We start from the raw sequence: 20,597 nt of genomic DNA on the forward strand, positions 1-20,597 counted from the left end.
GAGGATTTTTTTTCAATCAAGTAGTATATAATTTTTATGAAATAAATGAACAAATAAATAAATAGCCTTATTCTCCATTCATTTGTCTAATCCTATTTTAAGGCCATCCAAGCTGGTAGTCATCACCACCTCTCTTGAGGGAGCCAGTTCCATAATCTGACTAAAGTGAACCACATGGGAAGAAGACTCACCGACTACCATGATGTTGAACTCAAACCCTTGTTTCATGGCTTTCCTCCGCATCTGCTCCAAGATGGCGTCTATCCCAACATAGGCAAAATCAGCAGCTGGTTTCTCTGTCCGCGTTGGTGGGGCTTGCTTGATGCCAGCATCTCGAGTGGCTTCCATCATGCCACTTGGGTAGCTGGGAATGGCCTCTGAAGGGGAAATGTAATGAATATTAATATATTATTTCTTTCTTTTTAACCAAACAGTACAAATAAATAAAACATTGGGTCATTTCTTAGTAGCTGCAAGGAACAGAAACCAGGAAATTTGTTACTGCTTTTTAGACAAGATGGATGTTTAACAACAACAACCATGTCATTGTTGACTTTTTCACACCTAAATATGGTTTGGGAGTTATACTGACATGAGACAAGTACACCTCTGATGCCTCCAATTTAACCTGCACACAGATCTGGATTCACTTGAGTATTGGAAGAGACTCGTCTACAAAAGACTTGGTTTCCAATGGAAGCAAGGGAAGCCTAGGTCTCCCCGAGGGGAGAAAGAAATGTGGCCCTATAGAACAGTTACTCTGAATACAGATATATTGCTGAATACAGATATATACAGATATTCAGTTGCTCTGAATACAGAGAAAGATGGAAGCAAGAGTCCAAATGAAACTCTGAATTGTGTGAATATGGAACCTGAGGTCTTCTCAAAATCTGTGATTTTCCAAATTCCACATGTTGGCCTGAAAGGCCATCATTCAGGATGCAGTAATCACACATATGCATTATTATATATACATATATGCAGTATAAAAGGTAAAGGGAACCCTGACCATTAGGTCCAGTCGTGACCGACTCTGGGGTTGCGGCGCTCATCTCGTTTTACTGGCCAAGGGAGCCGGCATACAGCTTCTGGGTCATGTGGCCAGCATGACTAAGCCACTTCTGGCGAACCAGAGCAGCACACGGAAACGCCGTTTACCTTCCCGCCGGAGCGATACCTATTTATCTACTTGCACTTTGACGTGCTTTCAAACTGCTAGGTTGGCAGCAGCAGGGACTGAGCAATGGGAGCTCACCCCGTCGCGGGGATTCGAACCGCTGACCTTCTGATCAGCAAGTCCTAGGCTCTGGTTTAACCCACAGCGCCATCCGCGTCCCATATGCAGTATACATCCACATTAAAAAAAGAAAGAAACTGCAAGAACTGCTATAAAATGTTTTTATGCACAAGTCTCCTCTTCAAAGACACCCACAACATGATTTTAAAACTCCCTTCTCATGCCTCCTTTCCTTTCCTGGTTTTTATTCCCCGTCCTACCTTGCAGCTTACAATGCATTCTGCTTTATAGCTAGGTAAGTTTTTAAACTCCTGTAGGAACCTTGCATGTGGCGTGCCTTGCTCGGACAATCTGTACCTAGACAGTGATCAGGGTCATTTTAGGGTGTGAGATGGTGCAAGGTGCTGGGTGAGAAGCCAGAATCTTTAGATCCTCCACATGCCCTGTAATTCTAAAACTCATTTCAAACTCATGCAGTGGGCTGCTGGCAAAATTCCTGGGTCAAAAAATTATAGAGCGAGGACGCCAAGACGCCTTTCAATGACTCCTGAAATAGCGGCATTTTTAGGATGGGAGAGCCAAGCATTTATTTTATTTTTTGCTATTCTTACACACAACTAGGAAAGAATCATTCCACATGGAAAGTATTTTGCCATTAGTAGGAACGGTTTGTTATCCAACAGTTGAACCTCAGCCACTAAGCAAATCAAAGCGCATTTCCAGCATTCCCACATTTCAACCCACCTAGAAAAAGGAGGGACAAGAGAGAGACCTGCAGCCTCAAAGCTCCCTAACACCAAAGCACTTTTACAGATCCATTCAAGATACCTGGGACATCCTCCAGCATGCCAGAACAAGAGCCCTAAAAGTGAAGGAGGTAGAATAGATTGGGTCCATTTAATACAGTGTTTTGCCAGTACTGTAGATCTTCCATATTTGCAGGGCAAGGGCAGGTATAAGTCATCCACACCATGACACACAAGCAAAAAGGGCTGTAACAGGTAATTTCTGATGCTTCCAAGTTATCCTTCAAGATTAACCAAGACTTGGACCAGAAACCTCACAACCTGCATCTTGGTACCCCCTTAAGGCTATAGCATTACAAAAACATGGAGCCCTGTCTTCTTTAAGCACTTGGCCACAAATTCTTATTTGCTTACTTAATTCATAACCCAAATTTTCCTCCTCAAATGGAGGCAATTAGAGCAGGCAACAAAGGTATACAAAACCAAAAGAAGTAATTCCAAAAGAAAACCAAAAGAAGTAATTAAAAGCAAAATAGATGTCGCAAACAACCTACCAAGACTAAAGAGAGCATAAAAGCAAACCAAGAGAGCCAGAACTAATAACATTATAGTCTTGTAAAATCAGATCTGGAACCTTGTTATTATTTATTAAATTTGTATTATCAACCTTCATCTGAAGATCACAGGACAGTTCACAAGTTGTTGGAAAAGAAGTGCCTTCAAATGCTCTGCATCCCAAAATTCCCAGGCTCAATCCCCATCCACACTTGAGCCCATTTGCTTCCCTGCCTTCTCTGGAGCCTAGCTAGCAAACAGTGCATCCTTTGGAGAGCCCCCTGCTGAATAGTGCTTCAGCCACAGGCAAACAGTATGCTGGCCACTCATCCTGCTGGACTCAAGCTTGGCTCTGCTTTGGCTGCCCCCCACCCAGCATTCAAAAAACAAAAGGGAGAGAAATAACGATTTAAGACTTCCCTTCCCAACAATGTGTGTTATAAAAAAATACTGTATATATTAAAAACTATTTATAAACATGACTATACATTTAAAAACAATTGCAAAGTTGCAATGTATCTTAAGTTTAAGGAAAGTTTGCAAGAGACCAGTGGTAATGGGTGTGATTATTGCTCTTTCCAGCCCAGTCTCTTCCCTCACCCCACCGCTGGCTTGTTTCTTTAGCTAGGCCGTTTTGTCATGATCTCATCTTCCATGCCTTTCCCCCATTTTTTGATGGAACTTTGGAAGACTTGGCCGCTCTGAATATTTAGGATTATATAGCACCATCCATTATGGCAAGGGGTGATATCTGTGTGCCAAAAATGTGCATATGTTTGAGAATAAAGTCTGCACAGAAGCAGTGACTGATTGCATAGAAAAACGGCCAGAATTTCCTGTTATGACAAAGAAGTGTGTCGTCAAACTTGCTCCTGCTAAGGATGCCAACGCTCTTAAAGAATGTTCCACATTCCTCCTATCAGGATCACAGGCTAGGAACACATTCCCAAACAGACACCATACTTCACGCATATGGCAGGCCTCTAATAGGAGTGCAATGATTTGCTCACATCTTTAATCATTTTTTAAAAATGTTGGTAGTAAGCCAGGGATAAGGAACCTATAGCCTTCTCAACTGCCACCATTCCTCACCATTGGTTGTGCTAGAGACTGTACTTCAGCAAAGGCAAAGAGACGGAAGCAGTGAAGATTTCAATATTCCTGAACCCAAAGAGAATGATCAGGGAACAGAGATTATCTCAAAACCATCTGTTCTGTTCTGGCAGAAGAGCCTCTTTACTTAGGGGAGGTTCCAAGAAGGACCTCTCAAGGGACAAGGGCTATTGCTACCCCTTGAGGCTTGATGGTTCCCTAGGTCCAGCTTAAGACTGACAGTATTCTTTGGAACAACCCTAAAATCTGAATGCACTTATGCCATTTATTTGAGGGTTTTGCGATTTGTACTGAAGTAAGGCTACAGTCTTTCAAGGCACAGCTAGGGAACATGAGGTCCTACAGATGTTGTTGGACTGATCCTATCAGTCCAGCCAGCATGGCTAATGGCCAGTCAGGATGGTAGCTGTAGTCCAGCAACATCTGGAGGGTCACGGGCTCTTCATTCCTGTTCCAGGGTCTTGTGAGGATCTAGAATTACAGCTACAGTGGTACCTCGGGTTACATACGCTTCAGGTTACATACGCTTCAGGTTACAGACTCCGCTAACCCAGAAATAGTACCTTTGGTTAAGAACTTTGCTTCAGGATGACAACAGAAATCGTGCTCTGGCGGCGTGATGGCAGCGGGAGGCCCCATTAGCTGAAGTGGTGCTTCAGGTTAAGAACAGTTTCAGGTTAATAACGGACCTCCGGAACAAATTAAGTTCTTAACCCGAGGTACCGCTGTACTGCTTAGAGAAAGAAGTGTAGCTAGCAAGAGATAAACCCAGCAGTTCATTTTTAGCACAGCAACGTAGAAATAAAATGTCACTTGGTCACAAGCCTTAAGAAACAGCAATACTCCACATGGGGGAGGAAAGAATGACAGACCTAACTCCGTACCTACTTTCCAGCCTTTGCTTTTCTGAAAATGCAGACCCCTTCTATTTAAACATCTATCTACTATAGGAAGAGACACTATCCGGCTCTCCCTGACCCAGTTTGGTGGGACGTTCTGAAACCTTGTAAACTGGAATAAGCAGCAGCTAGATAAACACCTACGGGGTGTCTTGAGATGGAATAAAGTAAGGTAAGGTAAGGTAAGGTAAGGTAAGGTAAGGTAAGGTAAGGTAAGGGCAGTACAGCCCTAAAAATACATTTACTGAGAAGCCACCCTCAATGATCTTACTCTCTAGTAAATATGTTTAGATTTGCAGGACAAAGCTTAGAGAAACAAATTGAAACTTTGTCCCAATCTGAAAATCAGCCAAAGAGGCCTGGTGTATTAGACATTTGCCATGTGGTATATATTAGCTTTGAATCACACAGTATATCCTACAGTTACTAAGCCTCTGACAGGCTGGGGAGAGGGCAAATCACAGATGTGCGTGAAATCGAAGACTGTGTCCCTTACAGAGATGGGTGCTCTCTTATCTATGCTTCAACAAGGGGAAGTGGGGTTTGTACTCACAACATATTTGACACTTAACCACTGCTTGTTAAAATCCAGCTGCAAAGAACAGAAGGATAGAGATTTCTGCAGAAGTAGTTCCAGAATGTCAGTGCAGACCTTAAATATGCTGTATTACTTACACACACACACACACACACACTCTCCAAAAACATGGCACCGGTTCAAACTCAGCAAGATTCTCCAGTATCCTCATGGGAAACTATCTGTGCAGGTATCTTTCCACAGTGGTTGTAAACATGTGAGCTAAATGCAGAAATTTAAAACAGATTTCAAGACTGATTTCAAACAACTCTCTACCCCAGACACCCAAGAAGCAGAAGGAACTTCCACCCATGTTTATGTCTGGTTGCTATAGCGTGGGACATCGTGAGGATTTTCATGGGGAAAAGAACTCTTTTGACTAAAAGTGAGCCTTTATGCCATAAAACCCTGTTTGTTTCAAAATTAAACACATTTTAAATGTAAAATGTGATGTCAGCAAAATAATTTTTCTTTTTTCATTTTTGAATGGGAGGAACAGAAGGTCTATAATAATTTTTCTCTAGCCACCGATGTCTCTACTGTGGAATAGAAGGGAGGAAATGCTTTGACTTGGGCAAAGGGGAAGAAACAGCACAGTTCACCTTGAGGTTTTTTATTCATCACTGCCTTCTTTTTTAAAAAAAGTGCACACAGAGACACCCTTACTCAGGCGTTCTCTTTACTTGGAACTTTTATGACAGACATAAATGGATGCATATATCTTCTAGGTCAAAAATGTTGGGAGTGAGTTGCAACATATGAACAATGCCGCCTGCTCAACCAGAGTTCAGATTGCTGGGGGTGGGGACCCAAACAACTCTAAGCACCCTTAAAGGTAAAGGTAAAGGGACCCCTGACTATTAGGTCCAGTGGTGACCGACTCTGGGGTTGCGGCGCTCATCTCACTTTATCGGCCGAGGGAGCCGGCGTACAGCTTCCAGGTCATTGGGCTTAAAGCATATTAGCAGGATTTATTAAAGTTAATCAAGTATGTGTGTGAATGTGACCTACATCTCTAGTCCGCAGCCACACTGCATACGCCAGCCAAAGTATAGTGGTACCTTGGTTTACAACCACAATCCATTCTGGAGGTCCGGTTGTAAACCAAAACAGGTTGTAACCCAAGGCACACTTTCGCTAATGGGGCCTCCCCCCAAAAATGGGTTGTAATCCAAAAAAAGTTGGGTTGTAATCCAAAAAAGGAACACACACTTCCGGGTTTGATGTGGTTGTAATCCAAAACGGTTGTAATCCAAAGTGGTTGCAAACCAAGGTACCACTGTAGTGCTTGCTCACAGCCTCAAGAGGGGGACATCCCGTGCTTCGCGCAGGTGTCCGCAACAGCCTGTTCTGGGGGCTGGGGCCTTCAGCCCCGCAAGCAAGCTCCGGGAGCGTTGGCGAGGTTGCGCAACCTTGCCATCGCTCCCGAACCCGTTCTGGGGGCTGGGGACAGGGGAAGCTCGGGCTTTCCCTGCCCCCAGCCCCGCAAGCTCCGGGAGACAGAATGCATTTGGAAGTGGTTTGCCTTGTTCAGAAAAAAGGATTAAAGTGAAGAGTATGGTAGCAGAGAACCTATTTCCCCCTCCCCACTTCTCTCCATCACACATATACAACCCTCTTGAAGGAGAGAGACATCAGCAGGAGAATACCGATTCCAACTGGCCAGCATAACACATTTCTGGGGGAGGGGAAAGAATTGCAAGGAAAAGCAAATGACTGCACATCCTGCCTATAGAATTTCAAGGCTGCTCTGGATTCAGTTACCACACTGAAGGGGAGATTTTAATTAAATTAGTTTGGTCTGCTTTGCCTGCGTTTACCAACTTGTGGTGAAGGAAATGGCTGTTTGAAACATCTCTGGCTTAAAAATAGAGAGAGAGAAGCATAGAGGGAGCTTTTCAAGTTGCTCATCAATCGCCCCACACCTCCCTCAAAGGAAAATACAGCCCCCCAGCTGGGTATGCAGTTGCCAGCAACAAATGTGTGTATTAAAAGAGTGTGGCCGGAAGCTCTTTATCATACAGCTAGTTTTCTCAGAAAGCTCTGCAAAAAGCAAAAGGGAGTTTTAACCCCCTTTTACTGTTCTAAATTAAATGTGGAGTTTTTTCCCATGACAGAAACCCAGAACGGCTTAGTATGGATTGAGGAGCAACAGCTTTCTTCAAATGAGAAATCCCTGTGGGAGTTCTTGCCCCTCGTTTTTTTCTAAGAAACATGTGAAACCTCTTCAGCCTCTCCTTCTTTACAATACAGCTGCTGGGGAAGGGGGGGGTGAGAGTGAGGGAAATGGGGGTGGAAGGCAGGCACTTTGCAGCAGTAGTGTGGGGAGGGCTGGTGCATAGGGAGGGCAGGAAGAGAGACAGAGAGGAATCTCTCCCTACTGATGAGTCATTTGGGCATTGAAGCTTACAGCCAAAAGATTGCTGAACCCTGAGTCTCCTGGGAATGCTGAGGAGCTCCAGGCAATGACGCCAGCTAGAGCGCAGGCAGCAAAGATCCCAGGATGAATCCATTCAAACACAAGTCCAAGCACATCTTCATGCCTACCATGTGTTGGTGGACTTCTCCTCTAGCATGACTACCACCACCACATCCCCAAGCAGCCACCTCCAGAATAACTTTTCCAGGTGGTGAATGGGATTGTTGGATCTGCTGCTCGGCCTGGAAGAGATGACTGTTGCATCAGAGGCCTGCTGTGAACAACTTGCTAGGCACTTTGACTTTGTAAACAACTTTGAGGTTTTCTACAGTCAAGCGGTATGTAAATTTTATGAAATAAATAAATAATCCTTGAATTCACATGGAATTGGACAGGACAGGACAAAGCTTAAGAAGGTGTTCAGAGGCCAATTCATTTTACTCATGAGAAGCATACATGGAATCACAGGCATGAAGAGCCTTTTGTCACCCAGTGGCAGCCAATGAGCAACTTTGAATTCATTGGTGCTTTGGTAGGGGATCATTTGTTGAAATGCCTTTGAATGGGAAAGGAGTGTCACAAAGCTACTTCTGGGCAAAGTGAAAAGCAGAAGGCAAATCTCTGAATTCAATCTGTGCCAGGCCAATTAAAGGGGGTGGGGGAAGATGTACATCATCAAGTCTTTCTACAAGTAAGCAAGGATGCTCAAACCTTGGAAAAGCAGCACAGACAAGTCTCCCTGCCTTTATTGTGAACTCTCAAGCTTTCTATGCCAGATGCTTACTTATTTCTGCCTGTACCAGCAGAAGTGCTGATCCACTGGCTTGCCAGTCCTTAGCCAGCACAGAGGCTCACTCCCCACCCCCCTCCTTACCAAGAACACAGATAGCCATTCATCCCATGCTAAACAATACAGAGCATCTAAGCAAGCCTTCACCATTGGGGGGGGGGGGCGTCGGGGAGAGAGGAGAAAAACAAAGACTCTTCTTATGGAATTGGAGCAATTAGTTCCACAGACAAGGGCAGGAAAAAAGGGATGGAGCTTAAGTATTTGCCAGTTGGACCTCATATGTGACCCGATGCGTTTTGCGTACAGCATACTATGAAGGATTAGCACCGTATGCTGGGAAGAACTGCAGCCTGCATTGCTTTCTAGCCATTGTTTACTGACCCAGATTAACACACAACATGCTTCCCGTTGTCCCATCTTCTTTTGGTGATCCCTAATGTATCCTTGCTTCCCCAATGTCTTCAGCCTTCAGCCTGTTGACTTTTTTTCTTATTTGTAACTTATTTGTAACTTGCCAAGGTGCTTAAGCCTGCCAAACAGCTTTGTTTCCTTCAGCTTGCTCACTGAAGCTGGTTCTGACAATGGGTCATGCGTTAAGTCTGCTGCTTATGTCAGAACATCAGCAAGGGCTCATGAAATGAGTTGGGCAAGCAGACAGGCACACATGCCTGAACTCTCTCCAACTTTGAGCAGCTTCTCTGGTCAGAAACTCCCCTTCCCCCAAGACCAGTTTGAAGGTGGAGCAAGAGGCAGAGTGCACCAAGCCCCACCTGAAGGAGCGACTTAGATAGAAGAAAAATAGAATCAGAGAATTGGAAGGGACCATAAGGACCATCTAGTCTAGCCCAACCCCCTGCAATGCAGGAATCTCACCCAACATGGGGCTCAAACCCACAGCCCTGAGATTAAGAGTTTCATGCTCTACTGACTGAGCTGTCTTCTGGTGAGACCATTGTGTGTTGGCAACTGGAGTGCTGGTGGTGGAAGATGGTTGGCTTCCAAGTGATAGTAGTTCTACTCCCACAATTTTCTGTATTTGTTTTAGCTTTATGTGGGCATTTTCTATAGATCACTAAACCCTGCAAAGGCCTAGGAAGCGAAATAACACCTGTTTACAAGTTACTGCAACAACAATCCTATACACAGTTACCTGGGAGTAGGTTCCATTAACCTCAATGGGACTTAATTCTAGGCAGAGGGTTCTGCTAAGAGCAACTTGCCCAACACCATACCAGCAAGTCATTCTTGACAAAACTGAATTTGCTACTTTATTACACACATACACACTACGTTTTTATTGATGGTTGATGCATTTTGTTTTGTGTTTGTTGTATATTGTCCTGGGCTCCTTCTGAGACAGGATGGTTAGTAAAAGTCCTAAACAAAATGAGCAAACAAACAGACTGACTCACATTTGAGCAAAGGATTGCAAGTTGCAAGACCAGCAGAGTTTTCAGCAAATCATCCTGGCTTCTACTGTTGCAATGGCAAGGCTAAAAAAGATACCTGAGGTAACTAACCACAGAACAGACCATTGCTAGTCAACATACTGCCATCCAAATGTTGTTGAATTACAACTTTCATCAACCTTGACCATCGGTTATGCTGGCTGAGGCCGATGAATGTTAAAGTCAACATCTGGAACAGACCATTTAGTCACTATTTGCGCACAATGTCAATACATTGCAAGACAGTCCAGAATTTAGTAAAGCGTACACCATGAAACTCTTGTACATTTTCAGTCTCCTAAAACAGACAGAAGCTTTGCTTCCAATAATGTAAACTCCACAAGAAGTGTATAGACAAGGTCCATATGTTCTTCTCACAGTTTGCTTTCAGGGAATCACACACCAGAAATAAATTGCTACTGAAATATTAGTAAATATCTCCAATTACATTTCATACCCAATGTGAGCTCAAATATTCAAGCATATCACTGCTTGCCGTGGAATGGAACAACTCTCACCTTCAAATCCTTCCCATAGCAACAGCTAACAGTAGCATCAGCTAGCTTAAAAGACACTGCAGCTGTCCACTTCTTTCAGGAAGAATTGCCTGGATCCCTCCTTATTTAAACAATTCAATTACCAGCCTTGAATGCTTCTTAACAGCTGAAGAATAAGCTAAAAGTCCCTCATCCTTTTTACAAATTCAAGGATACATCAGTCTCCACCACCATCAGCCAAGATATGAATACAAGTATACCATCTTAAGCAGGGGTCAGCAAACGTTTTCAGCAGGGGGCCGGTACACTGTCCCTCAGACCTTGTGGGGGCCAGGCTATATTTTTTTTTGGGGGGGGGGGGATGAACAAATTCCTATGCCCCACAAATAAACCCAGAGATGCATTTTAAATAAAAGCACACATTCTACTCATGTAAAAACAAGCTGATTCCTGGACCATCCGCAGGCTGGATTTAGAAGGCGATTGGGCCAGATCCGGCCCCCAGGCTATAGTTTGCCTACCCGTGGTCTTAAGTCTTCCAAGCCAATTCTCTCACAAACTCAAAGCATCCTCACAAGGCAATAAAGAAACCGTTGAGATCTGCAGTGTTATTTTGTTACAGAGACTGGTTTTCTTTGCAACTTTGAAGCTGAAGATACCCTGCTGGTGCAAAGAAGATTGGCACACAGTAAGTTTCATAGGTCTACTTGCAACAGTTTTGTCTCAGGAGAGTGGAAGCTTATGAATGAACACCAAAGATTTATGGGTAGCAGCTCCCAAACAGGTTCCTTAACCAGCTGGCCCTGTGTCAACTCTAAAGAAGGCAATGCATACCAGTGCATTAGCTGGGCATGGGACACCATTTTTGACAATGTACATCTTTTTCAGCAGCAAAAGCCATCTTTGGTATCTGAATTAGAAGACCAGCACTGATACACATAATAGTTTTATGTGATTGAGAAACAGTGGGCATCATTTTTATGAGTCTGGCAGTTGCCAAACTAGTCAGTAGTCAACTTATTCAACAACGAAACCAGCACCCTCATAAGTAACAAGCTTGAAAGATGAATGCAGAATCATAAGTGTTGAAGAACATATTTTGGGTTTCTTGCTTGCTTGAACATTTGTCATTAAGCTTCCCTGACGGCTACAAACTTTAGAAAGAAAATTATTAGAAACATAATATGAATTGTTATGATGTTCAAGTACCATGCAACCCAAGGCTGAAGACTTTAGCTTAACATATCTAAGAGAAACATCACTCACATGGTGATGGGGCTCACATCTGAATAAGCATGCTTAGAACTGGACTCTATACTGTTCAGTAGACATGAAAAAAATTAACAATCTCAGAAGACCACGCCATGCCTGACTCCTTTTTCCTAGTAGGGACTCTCAAATGTTGTAATATGGACCTTTGTAGTTGTTAGAGAGCCAATGTCCATAACTCCCTTTCCTGCCCTCTCTTGATCTAGGAAAATCTCAGAGAATAGTGAACCTTCCCTGCTATTTTATTTTATGAATTGAACAGCTAATTGATTTTCTAGTTCTATTCCTCCACAAAGCTTAGGATGTTTGTTGCAGTAGCTAAACAGAGACAACAGTCATACAGCTGACAGACTTGGGGGCCCAGCTGACTAGAGCACTTTTTGTTTACCATATTCTTCTAGGGGGAAAGGGGGGGTTCATTGCTCTCTCCAGGGCACATTGTCAAAAATGAATACCATACTTTAAATGCAGGAAGAACTTCACTTTCTTCATCTTGCATAGGATCTCAAAACACATATAACTTGGTATCCCCATTTTTTATGGATGGGAAAAAACACCTTATTCCTTATCCAATTGATGTTAAACCAGATTGTTTATATCTGAAGCCTTATACACACTTACTTGGAAAGCTCACTGGACTCAATAGGAGGAATTCAGTGTAGTGCTAAGGAGATTGTTCCATCAGGACATGCATTTCAGCTTGCCAGATGGAGGAATCTCTCCTCTCCTCTCCTCCTTCCAGCCACTGTTTTGGGTTTCCCACAACACCTTCCACAAGCCAACTTGGGGGGCAGGGGGAGGACAGGGATGGAAAGCCCCATTGTGCCAGCAGAAGTCCTTGTGCTGGCTTCTGCTAGTGGGATCCATTAGCTGACTCCAGCCCAATGGGGTTTACTTCTGAATAAGTTTGCACAGGGGTCAAGCTGCAAAGCTGATCAATGTCAAGTCATAGGAGACCAGCAAACACATTATTGGTCAAGATGAGATTAGGACTCAAGGTTCAAGCTATTAAATTGAGTTATACAGGGTGAGTCCTTTAAAAGAGGCCCTGTGGATACAGAGCACACATGTTCCACAGGGCCTCTTTTAAAAGACTCACCCTGTACCAGCTTCGCATGGGCTTCTTCAGTTCATTTCACCACCATTGAGAGCTGCAGGTTGTCCAACTCCTCCGGCACTCACGAGTTGGCTTTTCCTCTCCATAATGAATTGCTATTAGCGGCCTTATTTCCCATATTCAGGGCTCAGCTTTCCGTTGATTAAAAATGTAACACAGCTCAGCTGGATGCCTGCCTTTCCTTCACTGTTCTGCCAAGAGCTGTAGTGATGCACCATTCTGAAGGTAGGGTTGTCATTTGTTGAGTGAGAGGGAGAGAGAGAGAAAGAGAGACACACAACCAACAGTGGAAGATATCCCTGCCACTGTGCTGCAATCCAGCTTCAATCTGGCCTGCTGGCAGCGCAGCAACATGCACATTGCAAATGGATTACAACTCCACTTTTTATGACTTAATAAAGCTCTGCCCACTATCAATGGGCATTAGGGCCTTAATCTCCTTAATCTTGGTGAAAATCCTCCACTTGTTGCCAAACATGGGCTTGCCCAGCAGCAGCTGGTCTCACTTCTGCAGAATGCAAACTCTTTCCAGGTTCACATTTAGCTGAAGCCAGGGAACTGGAGCCAGGTTCAGATAGCCAGCTGAATGGATGGATTTTGCTTGCTCACACTTGACCATTGCCATCAAACAGCCCATCTTGCTTTACTTGGGGAAACAAATAGGCAGAGCATATCTCTGGTGAACTGGTGCCAAAGCCCACATACTCCATCATCACTAGTGGTAATTGGTTGTAATAATGTCTAGAATGCCATCAAATTGTGCATCTGCTGGTAGAATCCATGTCCTTCTCAGCAGGCAGCCCACAAGCTACACAGCAGCTAGGAAGCGGTGAGAGGTGAAGAGTTAAAACCTCTCTCCCTGTGAGCTGCATCTGCATGAAGATCACTCCCTTAATTAGGCATGGGAAAAGCCCTCATGCATGTGGACTTCAAGTTCCTCACCCCTGATCTAGGTCACTAGGTGATAATATAAAACACACAATACATAATAACAACAAAAACAAGAATAACCCAATAATTCCCCCTTCCCCAACATATTTTAAAAGGGAATTGGATGTCAATCAGCCAAAGGCCTGGTTAAATAGGAATGTTTTTGCCTGGCACCTAAAGGTGCATAATGAAGGTGCCAGGTGAACCTCCCTGGGGAGAGCATTCTGCAGATGGGAAGCCACTGCAGAAAAGGCCTGTTCTTGTGTTGCCACCCTCCAGACCTGTTGTGGAGGAGGCACGTGAAGAGGGGCCTCAGAAGATGATCTCAAGGTCCTAGCATGTTCACATGTAGAGAGGCGGTCCTTGAGGTATTGTGGTCCTGAGATGTTTAAGGCTTTATAAGCCAAAACCAGCACTTTGAATTGGGCTTGGAAACTAATTGACAGCCAGTGCAGTCAGATCAGGATTGGTGTAATATGCTCAGTATTAAGTACTGCTATTGAAATGAAAGCATCACATATAGGGGGCAAGGAATCCATCACCACACACAGACACACACAGTCTAATTCCGCAACAATTAAACAACACTGAGGATTGATGTCTGCTATGCTGTTTTCACCATTTCCCATTGCACTGTTGTGCCTCCAGGAAAAATGGATGAAGCTGGAGAAAGAGCTGTCAAATGCTACCTTTTCTTTTGGGGATGAAGAAAAAGCAACACATTCCTAAGGAATGAGCCAGAGCCAGCTGGCTGACCCTTTGCTATGAAGGAAGGAGAATATGTCCCACAGATCCACACCTCCAGCCTGATTCATGCACAACAGCTAAAATGGACTGTATCAATAGCTTCATAAACCACTCCGCAACACAACTGCTGCTATATTGGCACCAGGGGAAAAGAAACAACATTGACAAGCCAATGTTTCTATAGATGCATCTTATGTTTTGTGAAACAGCATGAGAAAGCATGCGCCACAAAGACAAGCAGCAAAGAAATTGGCAATGTTTCAAACAAAGTGATCAGCAGAGTGAACAGTGAACTGCTTTCTAGAAGGATCTCAAGAGCAGTTGCCAATGGAATAGGGTCTGCTATAGTACGTGGAGGAAGCCTAAAAGCTTTGTACTCAAAATACCTTGGTATTTTGGAAACTCTGCAGAGAAGGAGAAGAGGAGAGAGGGAGAAACAGTCCTGGAAGTTTTACTAACATTTTAAGAGGTTGTCATAACTGATTGACACCACACTCATAACAAATGGTACAGGCTCTGATTTCATTGTTCTAATTGTTGTTATAATCTCTACTTGAAAGAAAAAAATGTAAGCAAAAATATCCAGGGTTGTTGTTGTTGTTGTTTTGCTAAAAGCGAGCATCCAAGCTTTGACAGCTTAAAATGTTGCTCAATTGGTCCTTGGTGTGGGAGAACACTCAAGCTTTACCTTGTTAACACAGGGTATAGCAACATTTAAGAATATTTACTCTGAAGAACACACACAGCACCTAACTCTGTGCAAAATGGGGCTGTTAGTTTCCAATGCTCTTGGAAAGCATTAGCACAGATACTTCTAGTTACCAGCTGCCTCATGGAAGCAACATCCAGATTTTGACACTGGATATGGTGCAATATTTATCTCTCTAGGTTTCATGTTTCATAAGCAGGCCTGGGTGATATATCAATATATTGCCCAGGACCGATATGTGGGAGCAGACCACGTTGACAGCTTCACTCAGTGGTATTTCACTGAAACCATTACCGCTCCTGAGTCCCTCTGCCTCCAGCGCCCAGTGCACTGAGGGAAAAGCAAACTAGCTGGGAGCTGGAGCCCCATGAGGCCCTGGGGTGAAAGTGCCTCAGCTCCCCCAGCATCTTGCTGGCTGAGGCCAATGCAGCTTTTCTCAACATTGCGGTATATCGCCAAACCACGATGTTTGGCTGATGATACACCGCAATGTTGAAAATCCAACATCATCCAGCCCTATTTGTAAGCCACTCAGAGAATTTTATGGAAGCATGGGGTATAAATCCCTAAAATAAAAATAAAATGATAAACACGACAACCAACTCTTAGGCAATTGTGCCTCCATACAACCCCAAGTGCAAAGAACAATGGCTCTCTCTCTGCGTTGTTGCTGCAAAATTAGACTCACAAGAAAATAAAACCACCCAATAGAATAATATGCATTTGTTCTGCTGAGCACAATAATAATCTGTTCTACTTTGTCAAAAACAGCTTATTTTCAGAGGCTGCCATACTGCATTCTTCTGGTGGTTTTCCATCACTAATGCTTCAATCCTTGGCTCATTCTAGCCCACTATAATATGCGGGGCTGATTAAAGACTTCTCTGTGATAAGCAGATTGAGGGTAGCCGTCTAAAACGGCACCCCTCAGTTCACTGACTCAAGGGTAAGCCTACTAACATAATGGCTCTATTCTGGAATAAGACAAGGGAATTTGGCTGCATGCACACTAACCCACCTGCAGCATAAAAATGTAGTTTTGCTCAATCTAGAATTGTTCGTGCTCATCCCCAGCATGCTGCTTTTGACCTAGAATGATTCTAGATTCATATCTGTGCCCTACGCAGCTCCTGTCCCATTTCATGAGATATGGAATCACAGATCTCCAACCTGCTGACCTCCTGAGCTTTGTGGCTCCAGCCTCTCCTTTTGGCAGCTGACTGGTTGTTTTCATTTGCAGTGACAAATGAGTTGTTAAAGGTTTCCTGTTTATCTCCATGGGGTGGCACCAGATGCTGAATGTGTGCTCTTGTGTAGAATATTTCTCCCACCCGCTTCCTTTGGAAGCACTTCCCTGGGAAACTCAACACACACTCCCCGCTTGTCGCATAGTCAGCTCCTGACAACAGGGCCGGAAGGCCTGAGTCTGTATGACGCTGGGCTGACCTCAGAGCGCTAGCTCATTTTGGTCCCTCATACGCAAGTTGTGAAATGAGTCCATCTGCCCCCAAGACTGGAGAAACTGGTGGATTCAGTTTTCCTCTCCCATCACTTTACACGTCTCGAAATGGGCTGAAGTCAAAAGCATGCAAACAAAGATGAAAATATTCCTCTCACTGGTCCATGAAGGCCTCAGTCTGCCATCCCATGCCTTCCATAGCAGTCAGTACTAAAAAGAAAGGCAGAGCACACCAGGACAGCAATCTCTCTCCTCACTGTTGCAGTCTGATTTCTCCCCAAAATTCCCCACCCCATTCCAAATAGCAGGAGACTGGATTTGCTAACAAGCTACCTTTTCCAGATAGGGGAAGGCTTCACACCCAAACCAGCATTGCTGCCAGCCACACATTCTCTTGCCTTTGAATCAGAGAACCAGACCCAGAAGTGGCTTCATCAGGGCAGCTTGACAAGCCATAAATCCCACTCAGTATCCAGGCCTCCATATATTCCAACAATGTGCCAAACTCTGCTGGGCTTTTTTCTTTAGGGAAAACTATTTTCTGTCTGTGAAAGATGTGCTTTTCCCTCCTCCCTCCTTTGCAGAAGTGGAGAACTTGGTGGGTGGGAAATTAATTTATCTTTTAGCTCAAGCAAGCACCCTTAAAAAAGCCCTGTTCTCCAGCCTGGCAATGTCACATGGTCACTCCAGGAAGCCCTGCTAGGCTGACATCTTGTCTGCAAAGAAACATGGGGCTTTTTATAATATTGTTTGAACTAAGCAAGCAGAGCCCTCAGCCACCTTGTTAATTCCAAGGGTAAGCACAAACCCATCTGCCTCTTCCCTTGAAATTTATTTGATTTGATTATTTTATTTCTTTATAGCGAAGTTCTACCTCCTTTTCTGGTAGCAACGTTGCTTTGCCTCTATTTTGAATGGGCAAAATAAAGGTCAACTGAAAGTTTGGCACAACACTAATATACTCTAACAATCTATGGAATTAATAGTGTATTCCATTTCCTAATTCATGCACACACACATTTCCTTCCTAAGGTGCCCAGACCAAGAGATTCCAGAGTTTCTCAGGACAACCTTTGCAGTCTGGAAACATTTCATTCAACCTCTTTTAACTTGAACTCATTCATTCTTGCCCTTCTCTCAAAACACTTTGTAAGCTGCTGCTCTCTCTCAGCTCCTACCCTTGGTACCCTTTAAAGATAATCTGCATGCATGCATACACATACACACAAACAAACAAACAAACAAACAAACAAACAAACCATTGCTTCCTCTAGTCGTAGTTTCAGAACTCCCCTTCTAATCTGTTCTAAATTTACTGGATCCATTATGTCACACCTAATTGAATAGGCCAGGCTGCTTCATCACCCCCTTCACATTCCCCCCCCCCTTTCACTCTTCCCTCAGCCCCTGCACATCTGGGGAAGCGCCATGCTGACTATCCATCTCTTCAGCATCTCCAACAGAAGGCCCCCCCCCCCCAAGGGAGTGGGAGAAGGACTGTTCATATGGTGATTGTTCAATTAAGGGGAAACAAAGGGAGAATTCTGAGCAACTGTGGCTGACTGACCCCTAGGAACAGGCAGACCAGCTAGTTTCCAAAGGAATACAGTATAGCAAAAGACTCAATTTCTGTTGCAATTTTCTGTTGCACTCTCTCAATATTACCTAGCCAAGCCTCCCCTACTCTGAAGTAATAGTAAAACTCAACAAGAAGGGTTTAACAAACAAAGATAACTGGGGTGGGGTTGTTGTTGTTGTTTTGCAACTTTAAAAATAATATTTTCAGCATAGACAAAGCAACAGGAGGGCAACGCATTTGTTGAGGCAGAAGCTCCCATGGCCCGGAGCTCGCTCTGTCCAACATATGTCATGTTATTTGTGGATTAACAAACAGACACATAACACACACACACACACACACACACACACACACACACACACCAGAGCTTAGACAGAAGGTCTAACAAGTGTGGTGGCCACGATGTGGAGTGGCTATGACCTACTTTCAACTGGCAGTGAATCAGCAGAGCAAGATGAAGAGAATACACAAACCCCTAAGAGAGACAGTTACTTTCTGTTGCAAATAGTCATGTGCACACTGCAGTCCTATAGAGTTCTCCTCAGAAGTAAGCCCCGCTGAGTTCAAAGGTGACTTAATCCCAACTAAGTGTGTATAGCGACTGGAGCCTTATGTCTCTGTTGAACCCAAGTTGGAAAATGTCAAACCTGCAAATGAATTCCAACTCAGCAGGCTCACGCTGGGATCTTCTTTAGAAAGAGCAATCCAGCTTGTTCAGTTAGAGATGGGTGCTGTACTTATATGGGTTCTTCCTTGTTAATGAAATATCTGTTCTAAATTACTATACTGAATCTGGAACTTTGTGTGGAAGACAGCACATGGCACCAGGAGAGAAACACATTATTATGTGAAGGCACAATGGAATATTTGAGGGGACCACATCCTTTATATGTCTCATATGAGGGAGCTGAGGACTGGAGAGGGAAGAATTTGAGTGCAGCACGGAGCAAGGGACACTGACATACTCTCTTTCATTTCTCCCAGTGCCTCCTCTTGCTTTTCCACAGCCCTGCAAATGCCTACCTTAACGCCACACTCCCATTTCCCCCCTCTTCAATTCTTCCTCCTTTCCAGCTTTCTATCACCAGAGCCCTAAAACTTCCCTCTCACACCTTCCTATTCCCATAATTTCCATCATTCCTTTAAGTGTCACCTTTATCCCCACCCAATTCCACCTGCTCCTTCCCCAATTCTTCCTCTCTCTTCCACCCTGTCACCAGAGGACCAGAACTGTCACACACCCCTTTCCCCCCCCCATCAAGACCTTAGCTCCCACAAGTCATTTACTGCAGTCCCTAACCTTTCCCCTCCTGCCTCTTCCTCTTTTCCCCATCCCTGTCTTTAAAACTTTGGGAAACAGCCAATGAAAACAGCACAATGGCATAGATTAGTGCAAATATAGTATAGAGAAAAACGCCTGCCTGTCATGCTGAGGCATGACAGCCACTGTGAAAAGTGAGGAACCTGGATTCATAATATTATTCCCATTTTAATTCCTGCATTTCACATATATAATCTCAATAATCATCTCAGTACGCCTTTAAGGCAGGCAGGCAGGCAGGCAGGAGTGCTCATCGGGGTTTCCCCCAGACCATAATCTCCTGAACGCAAAATGTACAGGTACAGTGGTGCCTCGCAAGACGAAATTAATTCGTTCCGCAAGTTTTTTCTTCTTGCGAGTTTTTCGTCTTGCGATGCACGGTTTCCCATAGGAATGCATTGAAAATCAATTAATGCGTTCCTATGGAAACCGACTTCAGACCAGGTCCGGGGACAATCTGTCCCCCGACCTCTTCTGAAGGCTGGGGGGGGGGGGCGAAAGTCTTTGCTCTCCCCCCCCCCCCACGGCAGCATTTTAAAATCGCCCCGGACAGCGGAGGATTTCTCCGCTGTCCGGGGCGATTTAAAAGCCCCTGGGAAGGCAGGCAGGGGGGACAAAGACTTTTGCCCCCCGCCAGCCTTCAGAAGAGGTCCTTCTGAAGGCTGGCGGGGGGCAAAAGTCTTTGTCCCCCCTGTCTGCCTTCCCAGGGGCTTTTAAATCACCCCGGACAGCGGAGAAGTCCTCCGCTGTCCGGGGCGATTTTAAAATGCTGCCGTCCGGGGGAGCAAAGACTTTCGCCCCCCTGGGAAGGAAGGCAGGGGGGACAAAGACTTTTGCCCCCCGCCCGCCTTCAGAAGAGGTCCAGGACCTTTAAAACTTTGGGAAACAGCCAATGAAAACAGCACAATGGCATAGATTAGTGCAAATATAGTCCAGGACCTCTTCTGAAGGCGGGCGGGGGGCGAAAGTCTTTGCTCCCCCCCCCCCGCCTGCCTTCAAAAGCCGTCGGGGAGAGCGGAGCGTTCTCCGCTCTCCCGGGAAGGCAGGCAGGCGGGAGCAAAGTCTTTCGCCCCCCGCCCGCCTTCAGAAGAGGTCCAGGACCTCTTCTGAAGGCGGGCGAGGGGCGAAAGACTTTGCTCCCCCAGGACGGCAGCGTTTTAAAATCGCCCCGGACAGCGGAGA

General features: G+C 44.7%; 1 protein-coding gene across 6 annotated transcripts in view; it reads right to left on the reverse strand.

Annotated features, from left to right (window-relative positions):
- SEPTIN9 (septin 9) overlaps positions 1–20,597 on the reverse strand; it is a 212,887-nt gene that overhangs the window by 25,553 nt on the left and 166,737 nt on the right. For all 6 annotated transcript variants that reach the window (XM_028717049.2, XM_077924256.1, XM_028717050.2 and 3 more), the window contains one exon: positions 192–377. In XM_028717049.2, the coding sequence (XP_028572882.2) occupies positions 192–377 (186 nt within the window). The remainder of the gene's footprint in view (positions 1–191; positions 378–20,597) is intronic.

Source organism: Podarcis muralis, chromosome 2 (assembly GCF_964188315.1).
Source record: "Podarcis muralis chromosome 2, rPodMur119.hap1.1, whole genome shotgun sequence".
NCBI lineage: Eukaryota > Metazoa > Chordata > Lepidosauria > Squamata > Lacertidae > Podarcis > Podarcis muralis.